The sequence below is a fragment of the Pithys albifrons genome, chromosome 6, assembly GCF_047495875.1.
Source record: "Pithys albifrons albifrons isolate INPA30051 chromosome 6, PitAlb_v1, whole genome shotgun sequence".
Classification (NCBI taxonomy): domain Eukaryota; kingdom Metazoa; phylum Chordata; class Aves; order Passeriformes; family Thamnophilidae; genus Pithys; species Pithys albifrons.
The window spans coordinates 56,756,149-56,771,065 of record NC_092463.1 but is presented as its reverse complement, the minus strand read 5'-3'; the positions used below and the strand labels follow the sequence as shown (position 1 = coordinate 56,771,065).

General features: G+C 39.8%; 1 protein-coding gene across 3 annotated transcripts in view; it reads left to right on the top strand.

Moving 5' to 3' along the window:
* Nucleotides 1–14,266, top strand: part of SYT9 (synaptotagmin 9) — a 67,448-nt gene extending 53,182 nt beyond the window's left edge. Inside the window, exons 4-8 of one of the 3 annotated variants that reach the window (XM_071559029.1) lie at nt 5,650–5,770; nt 6,825–6,996; nt 7,646–7,775; nt 8,347–8,503; nt 9,529–9,600. In XM_071559029.1, the coding sequence (XP_071415130.1) occupies nt 5,650–5,770; nt 6,825–6,996; nt 7,646–7,775; nt 8,347–8,454 (531 nt within the window). In that variant the 3' untranslated portion in view covers nt 8,455–8,503; nt 9,529–9,600. Of the gene's footprint in view, nt 1–5,649; nt 5,771–6,824; nt 6,997–7,645; nt 7,776–8,346; nt 8,504–9,528 lie in introns of all 3 variants that reach the window. The other 2 variants (XM_071559031.1, XM_071559030.1) reach the window with 2 other exon arrangements.
* The last annotated feature ends 651 nt before the right edge of the window (nt 14,267–14,917 follow it).

Below are 14,917 nucleotides of genomic sequence, written 5' to 3'. Positions count from 1 at the left end.
TCTATTAATTCCAGGAAAGATTTGGAAATAACTAGGAAGAATATTTTTCTTTTAAGTATAACTATTTGCTCCTGAGCTAGGAGGGGAGAAAAAAGAGATACTTTAATTAAATAGTGATAATCTATCCTTTCTGTGCTTCAGAAACTCCAATGATATCATCTCATTTCTTGAAACCTCTGCTCTTTTTGTGTTTTCCAGTGTCCATGTAGAGCTGCTGAAGGAGGCAGTTTGCAAAGCTGCCCTTGCCTGAGCTGTACAGCTTTGCCATAGGGATGGGAATTTATCAGGTCTCTAAAATCACCAGTGCCTTGAAACCCTCTTTGAGCAATTAGTCACTTTAAGGGAAATAAGCAAGGGCATCTCTGCCTGTAAGTGCTCCCATTAATGCTAAGCTGGTGAGATGCATAAAAACACATGTGAGCACCTCACAATCCATAATCAGTGCTGCAACACACCAGAAAAGTGAAAAAGTAGTGTCTGTCTTTTTATAGCCAGAGAACTGAGGAACCCAGTATAATTGAGACATATGCTTTAATTAGAGTGGCACAGCCCTGCGTGGTGACAGGCCTCTCACAGCTTCTCTGCTCCAGAAATGCAAAACTCCACTTTCCAAAGAAGTGGGCACAAACCTCAAGAATGCCTAACTCACAGACAGCATATCTCCTTCCAGACCAGAGGCAGAAGCAGCAGATAATTTCTCTTGTTTTCCTCCGTCTCTTACTGCCTGCTTTGCATGACTTTACACACCCATTCTCATGTATTTATGAGAAGGGAGAGATCTGATCCCAAATGTCATCCCCATTTGCCAGAAAATCCCTACTGCCAGGTGACTTACAGGTTACACTGAGAAGGTTTGCTCCAGCCTGAGCTGCTTAATGCAGCCTCTGAAGCAGCAATCTGGGGGCCCATGATCACCATCCTCCTTAAGGTTACACAGCATGGAGCTGCTGACAGTACTAGGGAGTGATTTATCCTGCAGGCTGTTCTCCAGCAAAATGTCATAATTTTAAGTTCTATAAATACTGTGTGATCATAGAAAACCCTATTCATATTACTATTAGAATTCAGCATTTTTAAAGATGTACTTATTTTGTGTTAATTTTACAGGAGGAAAACCAGATATGTTTTCCAGGAAAAGCAGAAGCAATAAACCTTTCAGCAGAAGCCACAGAAAATTATTTAAATAATATGATTTTCAAAAGTATTCAAGTGTTATTTTATAAGCATCAAGTATTTCCACCAGAAATGGAGCAAGGAGGAAGGATAATGTGAGGGCATCTGTGGCTCTTTGCTCCTAATAGGAGTTGAATTTACCTCAAGGTTTCAGTATGGGACTCATTGTGCTTGCAGTTTCCAGGCAAACTTTGTGCTTTACACCTCTGGTTTGAAGTCTCCAGCTGGACTGAATACATACAACTCTCTTAGGTTACATTGGGATGTTTTTAAGGAAGAAACTTCGTGCTCTTGCCCTTTTGAATAAAGGACTGCATGAACAGGACAAGGGCTCAGAGACAGATCTAGACAGGATTATCAAACCAGGCTGTGCAGTTTGTTGTAAGGCACAGCTAACAACATCAAGGCACTCAGCCATCACCTCAAGCCTGGGGCCAAAGCCTGGGGCACTGGAAAAGCAAAGCAGATGCCAGTTTTGTTCTACCTTTTTTTAAAACACAGGAGTGAGCGGGTTATAGATAAAAAATAAAAGTAGTGTTTTCTTCCTTTTCTTATATATTTCATGCTGATCAGAAATGAAAGAAAGATAATATACAGCATATACATAAATTATAATTGCAATTTAATTATCTTCCAATTATTTTCTTTTAAGTTATTAATGAAATTGTCCAGCCTTCTGGTCTGGTTATATTAGTGCTGTCATGGTTGCACCATAACATGCACAGTAAGGTGTTACTACCACACTGAAAGGTTAGACACGAATTTGGAATGTACAAAATGCATGACTTGATAACTTACAATAATATGAAATCTTTTCCTATACAGGAGTTTTAAAATGTCTCTGTCAGGGTATTACTTACATGGCCACATTTTGTCCAGCACACATACTAACACATAAGTACTCGATTCAAACAGGAGTATAATCCCTGCAGAAGATCTTGTCCTTGACGCTTGTTAATTCTGTTCCTTGAAGCCATTTCTTGCTAATACCACACACCTTTAGTGACAATCTGAGGCTTAAGCCATGTAGCTCAGTGATTTTAAACTTGTGAAGATGTGCACTAATCCCCTCTGTGCTCTTTTACGTAGGCTTTGGTTCTGTTAAAAACTGAATTTGTAGTAAAGACCTGTGTTTGCTGGATGGAAGGGTTATGCCTGGTACATCTCTGGTCTCCAGTCAGAGCATGTTGCCTGTTCCACTGCAATTACTCAGAAAGATGAACACGTGCAAATTGTGTGGTGCAGTCACATTTTGGGGTACTCTTTGAAGAACATTCCCTCATTAAACCTTTCTGATTGAACCTTGAGGCCCCAACAGCAAAGTTTGCAATGTTTGGAACAGATGAAAATGTTGCCCTTTGGTTACAGGAAGAGAAGTAAACAGGGAGGAGTAGCCAGGGCATGGGGAAAGACTGTCAGAAAACCTGTCTTAGCAAAATGAAGGAAACATTTACAAGTAGCCAGTATGGTGGAGTAGTTATTCATTCCCTACAAATCAAAATGAAAGTGTGAGAAGACAGGGCTTCTTTTTTGGACTCAGGAGAATTTGCATGCCATAAAGTGCCTCTTTCGTGCTGATGCCTGCAAGTTTCCCTTCAGTGATGTTCTCAGTCTGCCCTGGTTAGATTCCTACTAGCACTGGCTTATAACACACAATCTCACAGTCATCTGTGACCTATTGCTACAACACCTACAACTTCCAGAACTGGAAAAGGGTGAAGAAATCACAGGCTCTATTTCCAGTATAACCATGATTTTCCCATATAATACCCAATGCAATTTTTCAAAAAATGTTAACAAAGTATTGTCATTGCAGCATTTCCTGAAAAACCCACCACTGTGCAGGTGACAGTTATTTTTCAAATGTAAGACAAAGTTTGTGGACAAGTATATTTTGTCATAATTCCTAACACTGCATTCAACATATGTGATAGGTTTGGGTTAGATACCAGAAAAAGGTTCTTCCCCCAGAGAGTGCACTGGAACAGGCTCCTGAGGGCAGTGGTCACAGCGGTCACAGCGCCAAGTCTGACAAGAAGTGTTTGGACAGTGCTGTCATGCATATGTGTGATTCTTGGAATGTCCTTCACAGGGCCAGGAGTTGTACTCAATGACCCTTGTGGGTTTCTTCCAACTCAGGACATTCTATAAGATTTTTCTTGGCATTTATGTATTAAAAATTGTATAGTAATGACTATGAACTCGGTAAGAGTGGCTAAAAGTTTTTAAAATGTTCATTCGTCATGACTAAGTGTGGAATGGAAATTCTTATATGTGGTAGTAAGAGTAAAGCATTTACAATACTCACAGAATGAATTCTTAGTCACCATGTGAAGCACTGGAGTTGAATACAGAGGGACATTGCCATGGCTGACAATACTGAAGAATGCCAAAATACACAGTTAAAACAACAGCTGTCTGATGGGTTTCTCCATGGTCAGGGAAAACCTGAGTGATACAACAATACTGTCTTCTCTAAAGGGTAGTGATCAATTCATTGAAAATAACCTCTCTATCAAAATTTTCCAGACTGAAAAATTCCCAAACATGGCTTCAGACAATAATTGCTTTAAATGGCTTTTGAAATCCTGTTCCCCTCAGAGCTGCAGCACGACTGAATTGCACAGGTACAAATCTCAGCACCTCAGAGCTGAGAAAATACACTTACATGCTGGAAGTTGCTCTTCGTCACAGTGAGAAGGATATGTGGAATCTTTGCTTCCTGTTCCCCTGATTATAGGTATCCAGCTCCAGCTGATCCCTGGGAAACATTCAGAGATTAATTATTCCTCCTGTAATGTTAAGTGCAGGTGTCAGCCAGGAGAAATTCCTCCTGGATATGCTGACATTGCTTTATACTGCAGGACTTCCTACAGCATCACCTTCTGAAACAGCACTTTGATCCTCCCACAAAGTGAGTCAGTGACACAGTTTGTTGCAGCAGGTCTGCTTCCAAGTATGCACCAGCGAGACACACTAAATAGGGTGACTTACATCAGCTACCTCAGAATTGTCACAGCCTCTATTGCTTTACAGCTGTCATGAAACACTGATCTTTAGAATGGGAAAGATGACAGCTGATGAAGTCAAGTCAGGGTTAAAAGCTGGTTATACCTGAAAAAGAGCCCATAATATCAGGCTTTTCCTTCCTTGGCAGCGTCTCTCTTAAATAACAGCACAAGGCAAGGACCTACTTTTGAATGAACATATGTTTTGGTTTTTTTCCTCGAATGAGCTGAGAGCTAAAGTGCAGATGCCTCTCTTGAGTGAGGGGTTGGATCTAGCAACCTCTAGAATTCCTTTTGACACTATGTTTTTTACAGGTCTGTGACAGCAACATTTTCTGTCCTGCTTATCTCCTCCTGAGGCTGGGTAATAGAAATGCTGCTGCTCTGGGCATTGGTCTGTACAGCAGCCTGAGACAAACTTGTGTTATGGACTGTTTCGAGGTGTTTTCCCTCACTTCTGTGTCATCTCCCACCCTTCATGTTTTGGTGACTGACACTTGGGAAAGGAGAGGAGTTATTGCACAAAGCTAAGTGGGCAAGATACACATGCTCCACAACAGCTGGATTTTCCTTCCCTGTAAAACCTGGACTGCAGCTTTGAATTTGCTGGACAGGGTGATTTTTTTTAAGTCAAGAATGAAATATTAGGTTACAGGACACAGTTCTAGGAAAGGTATGAATTCACTACTCAGTCGAAAAAAGTGCAAATCAAATCACAGAAAAGAATTAATACAATCCCTTATTCACCTTATTTTTTTATAAAAGAACTGGATTTTTTTTAATGCTGTGTAACTGCAAACAAGTTTTGCACATTTTCTACTACCTTTCTGAAACCCTGATGCCTTTAACACAGGAAAGGGTTGTAAACCATTTTATCAATGAAACAGATGGATAAGTTCACTTGAGGGAGCTTGTCTGCACAAGGCATGGGAAGTAATGCCCTTACTCTGCTTCTGGTGGAGACTGTCCCATTGCCACAGACACTTCAGACCTATCACACCTGAGTTTATGCAGACTTGAGAGTTGGAGAAGACTTTGCCTGTGCAACCGATGTTTTTTTTCTGGGAACCTCTCTCTGAGTATCATTCTGCAGACCAGAAAGAAAGACCAGAAGGAAAGGCACAGACATCTGTGGTTGCTTCCCAATGATACAGACAAATCACTACAAAACATAGACTAGAACAAAGGTTTTTCCAGTGCCTCACTTAAATGTGTGTCATCTCCAAGGACTGAGTGCGGGAAAGCACAGCCTTATTTACCCTCGAGAACTTGGGTGGTCCAGCAACAAAGGTAGTGACTCGAATCTTGTACACAAATGGATGTCTGTTTTTTCTACTATGCTTCAGAATGAGAATTCAGTTTTTGCATGTAAAACTGGGTCCTCAAAGGTATATTCTTATCTTAACTCCTGTTGCGGGCAGGAAAATTGTTATTATTGCCTCATATTTTCTCTCTTTTCTTGGAACAGGATAACGTGGATCTTGGTGACCTTATGTTTTCACTCTGCTACCTTCCAACAGCTGGTAGACTAACTATTACAATAATAAAGGCAAGAAATTTAAAAGCAATGGATATCACAGGAGCATCAGGTATGAATTAATTTATTGCTTAGTGTGGATTTCGGTCCCATTTCCCTACAGAGAGACACAGAGTTCAACTCTGTCAAATCCTAGAATGATTTTTGAGAACAGAGTTCTTATATTCTGAGCTCTTGAGTTACTTGAGTACAGGATTTATGAGAAATAAATAATCTATTTTAGTTTGCTCAGTTGCAAGCAAGAGTTGAAAATAATTTGTTCTTAAGTAGACTGTAAGATTATTATTTCTAAAGCCTCTGTGACTCAGAGTAGTATGAGGTGGCCAAATGCATTCCTAACACTGGGAATTTGTTTGAGCAGCAGACTTATGGCTATGGCACAGAGGCAGAGTGACCCTCTGTGCCAGTCTCCAAGAGCCACTGAGCCAATGCTGCTCTTGGTGACACATGGACAAAGCAGTGACCATCCCAGAGTCCTTTCAGCAACCCATTCAGAATTTAATAACAAAAATTATGAACTAATTTAAACAAGAATTCATAGAGGACTTTTAAATACTTGCAGGGAGTTGTAGAGCTCCCAGAAAGGGACTACAAATAAATAGCACCTTTTTTTCCCATTGTATTGAGGAGTTCAAAAATACAATTCTCTTGAAAAGTACAAGCCACTAATTGTTATACTTTGAATTATATTTAACCATAAATCAGTAAATCCCATTGTGAAAAACATTGTCATCTTCTGTCTGTGCTACAAATCTAACAAGTAATTAGGCTGCTATAAATAGGCTGACACACAGGCTGTTGTATAAAATACTCATGTATAACACGGTTCAGTGGATATTTTAATACCCTCTGAGAAGTTTGTACACAACATGGAGCTTCTTGAACCTAAATTGTTCATTATAAGCAGTCAATCAGGTAAAGCTTTCAAAGCTCCACTGCCTCCCAGGCATTCCATGGTAACAAAGAAGCTCAAATTCCGGTCAGGTCCAGAAGATGAATTCTGCAAGCAGGTATGGGCATACAAGAAGTCTGCTCCCTTCACTTGCCATTTATGTTTGCTTAGAAGCATCTGAAGAAAATGAACATTGTTCTTATGATTCACACAGATCCCTACGTGAAGGTTTCTTTAATGTGTGAAGGAAGGCGACTAAAGAAAAGAAAAACTTCCACCAAGAGGAACACCCTTAACCCCGTTTACAATGAAGCCATAGTCTTTGACGTCCCTCCAGAAAACATTGACCAAATTAACTTGTCGATAGCTGTTATGGATTATGACCGGTGAGATACCTGTGGCCGTACAATGACATCAACTATTGGCTTAGAAAATCTTACATGGCAGTTTTGCATCCAGAAAGAAAGTTATTATTATTTTTTTCCCTCTAAGTGGGGAATTAATTTCATGTTGATCTTGGTAAAAGACTCAAATTTTTTCTCTGCCAGGCAGAATTTCCTTTCTAAATGTTAAAATACGGATTTGCTTTCATAACTGACGTAACTAAGCTGCCTTTATGTTTACCAAAACTGAAGTAATTGAAGATAGTCAGACAGTCCTCACATTGATGTTGTGTTTGTGCACATTTACTCCAATTCCTCACACACATGCCTCCTTTTATACAATTATGGCTTAGAGTTTACATGTATTTGCAGCTAATTACAGAACACACAAAGAACCTTTTACAGTCTTCATGCAAAAATAAGAAACAAATGCACACAGGCACACAGTGTGTGCTGCAAGGAGGGCAGATACTAAATTGTTCTGATTAGTGGGAAATGCAAAAAGCAAACCCATGTATTTTATAGTACGCTATATTTTTTGGGCAAGAATGAACTATAAAATTCCGTGATTAATGTTTCCGATGAAATATGTAAATGATATGGGTCTAAAGGTAAAGTTTTAAGAAAAAAATATTATGGAACATTTTCACAGTGTAGGTCACAATGAGGTCATTGGAGTATGTCAAGTAGGCAACGAAGCAGAAAGTCTGGGTCGTGACCACTGGAATGAAATGCTCTCATATCCTCGGAAACCCATTGCTCACTGGCATCCTCTCGTGGAGGTAAGACTTCTATTTCCTGCTTCCCCACTACAGTAATTGTGAGTATTCCTCCATATGGCATTAGAAGTTGGATAAAATGATAGGAACAAACCCAAGATCTGCATGCATGAAGTAAATCCTAGAAAAGGGTTTGGAAACACTGGTATCAAAGTCAAACATAACATGCAAGTTAAGTCTGCTCTTTCAATTTTAGGGAAACAGAAAGTAGTTAATAATATAATTTATATGTATATGAAAACACCAAACATTATGCACTTGATTAAGGGTTTGGTTTTGGTTTTTAAATAAGATCTTGGGTAAATTTCACTAATTGATAAAACAAAATGGACCTTGTTTACAGACCAATCAAGACCTACTTTTTTATATATAACAACCTAATTTACTTCTTTTCTTGTAACAATATGTCATCCATGGCACTAGCACATCTCAAAGGATGCCTAACTGCACTGAAAAAATATGTTTAAGTGTCTCTGGAGATCTGAGGTGCTGATAAGAAGCGACACAATCAGAAAAGCTTTTCAAGGTTCCTATGGTTTTTTTTGTTTTGTTTTGTTTTGTTTTTTGTCTTTAGGGCCCTATTCAGCAGGAATGTTATGCAGGTCTTCTGCGCTTGGATGGCTGCCGAAGAGGCTTCCTCACCCTTTTAACCTATTCAGCAGAAATTTGGCATTCCTGTTGAACTCTTTCTTAGCCATATCCTCAGGGGCTATTCCACAGAGTCCAGTGGGGTAAAGATGTCCTTTTAATCCCTCTGTCTAATCCTCTCCCCAATACAGGGAACACTAATCCTGATTCATGAGACACAAAAATTCATCAAAGATTCAACTAAATTGCTTTCTAAGAGTTACCATGACTTACTTCCATTGTTGTTCTCACTGCCTCAAGTCAGGCAGTAAATCCCAGTGAAAAGAAGCTGTAGGGTTTACAAAATGCCACAGAGTTATCCCCTATGCTGAAGGACAGAAAAGACCATAGTATCCATACAAGCCAAGAATGATGCTGTAAGCACCTAATACATGGAGGTAGCCTCTCTGAGTATACTTTATGCCTCAGAGTGTGGCTGTGTTACTAGAGGTGCAACTGAAGATTTACCTACCCGGGTGTGAGCACTGACCCTAGGCCATTCCATAAATAATTTTCAGGCAATAGGAAAATGCTACAGACTGGGGAGAATACCACAGTGTTGCCCTGTGTCCATAAGCAAGTGCATTTACTGGTGCCTAGGGCCCACGGTGGCACAGTTTCAGCAGAGTGGCAGTGGGAAGGCACAGCATGGGTGCTGCCAATGTGCAAGTGTCTGTGAAAGAAGATGGAGCAAAGTGGGGTAGCTCTGCCTGTGTGTTTGTGCCCTCGGGGACAAGCTAGATACTGACTGAAGTGTCACGCTTGAAATGCCGAGCTGGTCATTTGGGAGCCGGGTTTAGAAAACACCTCACCAAGCTTTCAGCTGTAGCCAAGCATTGATAGGAATGGCTTGAAACAGCACACAAGGATTAGTGTAATCGTTACTACTGCCCAGAATATCCGAAGTATCTCTTAGCAGAAGTTGTCTACATCCTTATATCCAACCTGTCTTCCCTCTGTGATAAATTTCATTGCAGCCAGAGCCCACAATTAGGTTTTGACAGCTCTTCCCTTTTTACAGGCATCCTGTTCTTTTCATACATGCCTGGCTAACTTCTTTAGATTTCATTACTGTGGATTGCTTTTCATGTCACCGAGCTAAACAGAGACATATTTTTTTCCTTCCCAGGAATCAAGTGGGGGAGGGTGTCCAGCGCATCCAGGCTGTGCAGAGAAATATATACACAGCATATCATTTTGGTTCCTGAATCAGGATTAGACTCAGCGAGAGCTTCTGGAACCTCTGTGGCCACAGCCATAGGACCCTGACTATTTGCTGAATAGGACCCTCAGTCTTCTACTGTGTGAAGAGCTATTGGTTTCAAGTAGCTTAATGTTATCCACTTGTAGCATTAATTCTCCAGCTGACACTATTGCTACTAATAGATTATTTGTATGGTTGTAAGCAGTACCCAAATTCAAGTCATCATTTCTGTTCATTAGAATAACCCAGGTTTTACAAGCAAAATGATAGCAATGAAAACCAACAAATATGGGAAGCAGCAACAAACACAGTCCTTGTATTTGCAAAAAAAGGTGCAGTAGTGTGAATGGATAGCTTTCTAAATATTTTTTTTCAAGAATGATTGTCATCAGACTTTTTTTATGACAAGTTGCGTCCTCAGTCTCAGTGGGTGCCTCCTTTCACCTACATGAAAACAAATTAATATGGTTGCTTGCAGAAATCCTTCAAATCTGAAAAACTGTAAAAAAGTTCTGTCAGGTGAGAACAAGATGCATATGGTATTTGTAATGACAGTATGTTCCTTTAGAAAGGAGGTAACCATCTGTATAACATGAAGGTTGTTAGTCCCCAACCTTTGTAGATGATATTCCAGTCAGTGTTTCTTAGTTGTGTCCACAACATGGCAAAATGTTGGAAGCACTTTACAGGAGGCAATGCTTGATCATACAAACAAGCACACAGGTGTGCATGTGCACACACCCCCACCCTATGCCATTTTAAAATGCTGTTCCAAATACATAGTGTCTGTGAAGACTTCTTTTATTATTTGTGGTAGAATTAGCAGGGCTATTTTACATGGTGATATCTTGTAAATTCAGCCAAATTCTGACCATTTTAAGAAAATAAATCTAAGCACTGGATTCTTTCACGTAATAAAATCTATGTCCCAAAACAAGAGACCCTGAGGTAAATTTGTTGCCATTTATTTAGCTATGCTAAATAAGTTCTCTCTTCCTTCAAATTTTTCTGGAGAGAACTTGATTCAAGTTTTTGTATGGGAATTTTTGTTTAAAACGAACATGCAAAGTATGGGTATTTTATCCAATATAGTTGTCTGTTATGTACTTACAGGTAGGGAGCCCTGGTCTTTAAATATAGTTCAGAGAAGTTTATGTGCACACACATTGCTTCATGTCTTGTATGTGTTGAATGCTCACCAAGTGTTTTGGATTTGCAACTTTGCTGACACAGATATGCATGCCCAGATAGAAGAAATATTTAAAATTTTGACCCCAAGTCTGAAAAATTAGTTTTCTAGCCTATCTATGAGGACTTTCCAGAAAATCAGAATTACTAGTGGGTAAAGCACAGCTTGGCACTTGCAGGTAGTCTTGGATCTGTTGTAAATGTGTGCTGAAGCCATAAAGCAGAAGTCCCATAAGTACAGTGGTTTTCAAAAATCTCACGCCATGCTGTGGAGAATACAGCTACCATGGGCAAACCAAACACTTCAAAACCTTCCAAACACAATTTTAGGTTGGTAACAATTGGGCATTTCCAAAAGAATAAAACAAAAAAAATCTCGATTTGTCATGGCAAAATGATTTCACTGCACTTTGAGCTGAAGCTTCCTATCAGCAGGCCAGTGGTACGATGCATTGTGCATATCTGTTCCTGCATGATCCTCACCTCAGGCCAAACCCTGCACTCTTTAGCCAGGCTCATGTCCCAGGAGTCAACACGGGGAGATGGGCATGAGCAAAGAAGGAGGAGCTCTTCCTTTGGAGTGCAGTTCTTTGGTTTCCTGGACAAATGGTTACACATGCATCCCTCCCTGGAATGCAGAGCAGACAGCCACACCCTCTTCTGCTGCAACAATAGCAAAGGAGACTCCTGTGGAAGGGAAACACCTCCGCAGCAGGCTCAACTCGGGTGGTGTCTGTGGAAGAGGGCAGGAGCCTTTCTAGGATTTGTCCCCAGCAATTCAATGGAGCATCAACTGAAAAATAGTATCATTATAACTGCCAGTGGGTGGCAGTTCTTTTATCTTATTACCATACTCTGTTTATTCAATGCTCAAGGGTCTGGCATGAAAAGAATTATTTTGAACACAGTTCTACTAAAAAACAAGGAAGAAATCTGTGTGACCGTGAGCATTTAAAATGGAATCCAGCAGACCTCAAAGGCTTAGGGATGAGGAAAACCCCCTAAATTTATTATATTCTCCTAATTTTAGCTGTCTCATGACTTGCAAACTTTTACTCAGGCTGTGGCATTACTATGTGCTTTCTACAAATATCTGCCTTATCATAGTAGTGCGTCTGTGGAATGATAGCTATTTTCTGTAGTTGGATATTTCACTATTATACTCCACTTAACCAGAGATATTCCCTAGACCTGAAATATTTTCATGTTATGGTTCTAGTCTGCCAGTAGACTGTTGCTGTCTTTGGACTTTATTACGACATTACAACAGCTGTTGGAAGGAAAAGAGGGCAGATATACTGGAAACCCAGAGAAAACTATGGTCCTAATACTGTTCAGTCTTTCTTTTCTGAACTATGACTCTCAGAGGCAAATTAGTAGTAGACTCACAAGGATGATTGCAAAGCTGAAACCCTCATTTGTTTTCCTGTTTACTGTGAATGCATAATTATGCTGTATGAAATGTATCTTAGCTCTGAAGTGGAAGAGGAAATCCCTTAGAAGTGCATCTCTGCAAGATCTTAATCCCATTTCACTCATTAACAACATGCTATTAAATTTTAGTATTAAACTTCCAGTTTTCATAACATGTCACCATGTCAGATGTTGTTTTATGAAAAACCAGTGGGTGGCAATGTGAAAACCTTCCGAGTTACTGACACTGAGGCTGAGTACAATGGACAGTTGTGTGATATTCCCATGCCAAAGCAGTCACAGCACAACTTTTCTGCAGCTGGGTGCTCAAATATTTCTTTATCTATTTCCACTGAAATCACAAGACATTAAAAGCATTTCTGCTGTCTTTTGTTTCGCTTTTCCCTGTTTATCCTGGCAGTGCCCCTCAGTCTGGGCCAGTGAGTACCACCAGAGCAGGAAGCCAATACTTAGTGTAAAAGACCCAGTGCTCAAACTGTTCTTACCAGCCCTTGCACACCTTGGCTTTCTGTGCCACCAGATCCACAAAACACCAAAGCAGTACATGGGAGAAACTTGTTCCACAGATGTCCAATTTAACTACTGGTAGAGGAACTCCTGGTTCACTTCAAAATGAAACAGCAAAGGGCAATGCAAAAGAATGAAAAAGAAGGGGTTATTTTAGTCCACCCTTGGCTTGAGGAAGTGTTTGTTATGGGGGTTTTTGGTTGTTTTTATTCTTTGGTTTGGCTTGGTTTTATTTGTGTGTTTATAAACAAGCAAACACTTGTATCTATATTATCATGAGCACGCAAAGTCAGACACATAAGAGACATGTTTACGTGCTTATCACCTGGCAATTCGAGCACTGAGGGGACATATCTGCAATTGAACAAAAAAGCTTGCTGCAAACTGCCTTTTAGTTTAAAAGTAACAAACAATAAACAGGGACGGGGAAATTTAGTTGAAAAACCTATTTTACCCAGTTAAAAATCAATCTGAAATTACTGTTAATGCATTTTGTTTGAACAGAAAGAAGTGAAAAAAACAGATTAGGTGACCATCTGAAGTGTCATCAATTAAATGCTTTTTTCCCTTTAGAATAGTGCATTGTCAAGTGATTACATCTCAGTATCAAATGAGAAAACAGTGGCTTATCTAGAAGAAAAAACCATGTAGAGAAAGTAATCCACAATACTATAGAATTCAATATAAGCCACCTGTGCTGGGAAAAACAGCTGCAGGACAGACTTTGTAACAGCATCACCTTGAATCTTGCTGCAATTAGTGCCAGGCCTCGCTTGCAACCATAATTCTGTCCTGAAGTGACAGCCTTGCAGTAGGTGAAGTTAATTTCTAACACAGTGGGTTGGGCAAGGAGCTACAGCTGGAAGTTCTCCAGGGCCCTGCAGTTCTCTGAGAGGGCCTCCATCTCCTTGAAGGTCCGAACAGTGCCCTAATCCAGACGGCAGTGGTGGCCACTACCCGGGCAAGGTTTCCTCTGCTGGCCGAAGGCAGCACACGTGGCACAGAGGGGAAGATGACCTGAGGACTTGTAAGCATCTGGGCTGTTCATTTGTTCCTTTGTTTTGTCTGGGGTTTTTAGTTCCTCCTCCTTTTGCTCAGATGTAGACATTGTAAAACTGGAATGTTTTACTCAGTTGCATGCTGGCCAGCTGTCAGTTTTAATACCCATTGCAAAGGTGCGTGAAGAGAGGTGTGTTGTTTTGGTATACTTTTGGTTTTAATAACACATGAACATTGTACTATACTTTATTATTTCTTGTTCAATAAATAGTCCTGGTATCTCTATGTTTCATGTCTAATTTTGGAGAGTAGAGCCATACCTGTATCAAGGCTCTCTCAATTAGGTGGGCATTTTGTTTGTTTAGTAGAAATAATGCATGATTCCTTTCGCAGTGATGGTTTGAGGGACAAAAAATCTTAATTTTGTAATACGTATTACAATCTTCTAAACACAAGTAAAAATGTACTGTGATTTATTTATATAAATCTAGTCCGAACAAATAAGTTTTGATCTTAATAAAAACTCTGTAAGAAACTGTGCAATTGTAATTTATTACTATTTTGTATTTAATATATTAAAGTTCAGTTCATTATTGAGAAAACCAACAAACACTAGAAGTGTTTCTGCTCAGTTTTTCTCCATAGATGTTTGTGTTTTGATAAAATAAATAAGGCCAGACAGACAAAGCTATTACATGGCAGTTACTTTATAGCACTTGAACACAGGGGGGGTTCAGATACTGAAACCTCTTGTTTCATCCCATGTCCACAGTCATCACTACAAAAAGATTATTTGTCATATCAAACATGAATCTCATATACACTTACTATGGAGAAAAAAAATCAAGAAGCTACAAAAATGCTTCTATCACGTAACAGTGTGTTGTTACCAAAATTACTATTTCTCATGGCACATCGGCAAAATTAGCAGTCCTGTCATCACCTGACATGTAGGTCCAGGATAGTCCCAGGGGGCCCCTGGCAGAGCCCAGAAAAAAAAATGGAAAAGAGCACAGATGTATCTGGTATGACCACACAAACTGCACCTAGAAGGGCAACACTCCTTTTTTCTTGCCTTTTTGTTTTTCTTCACATCAACTGAAATTACATGTCCATCAGCAAAGATTTGACGTGCATGACTTCTAATTCAGTCTCCTGTCTCTGCAGGATAAGCTCATTCCCTCCT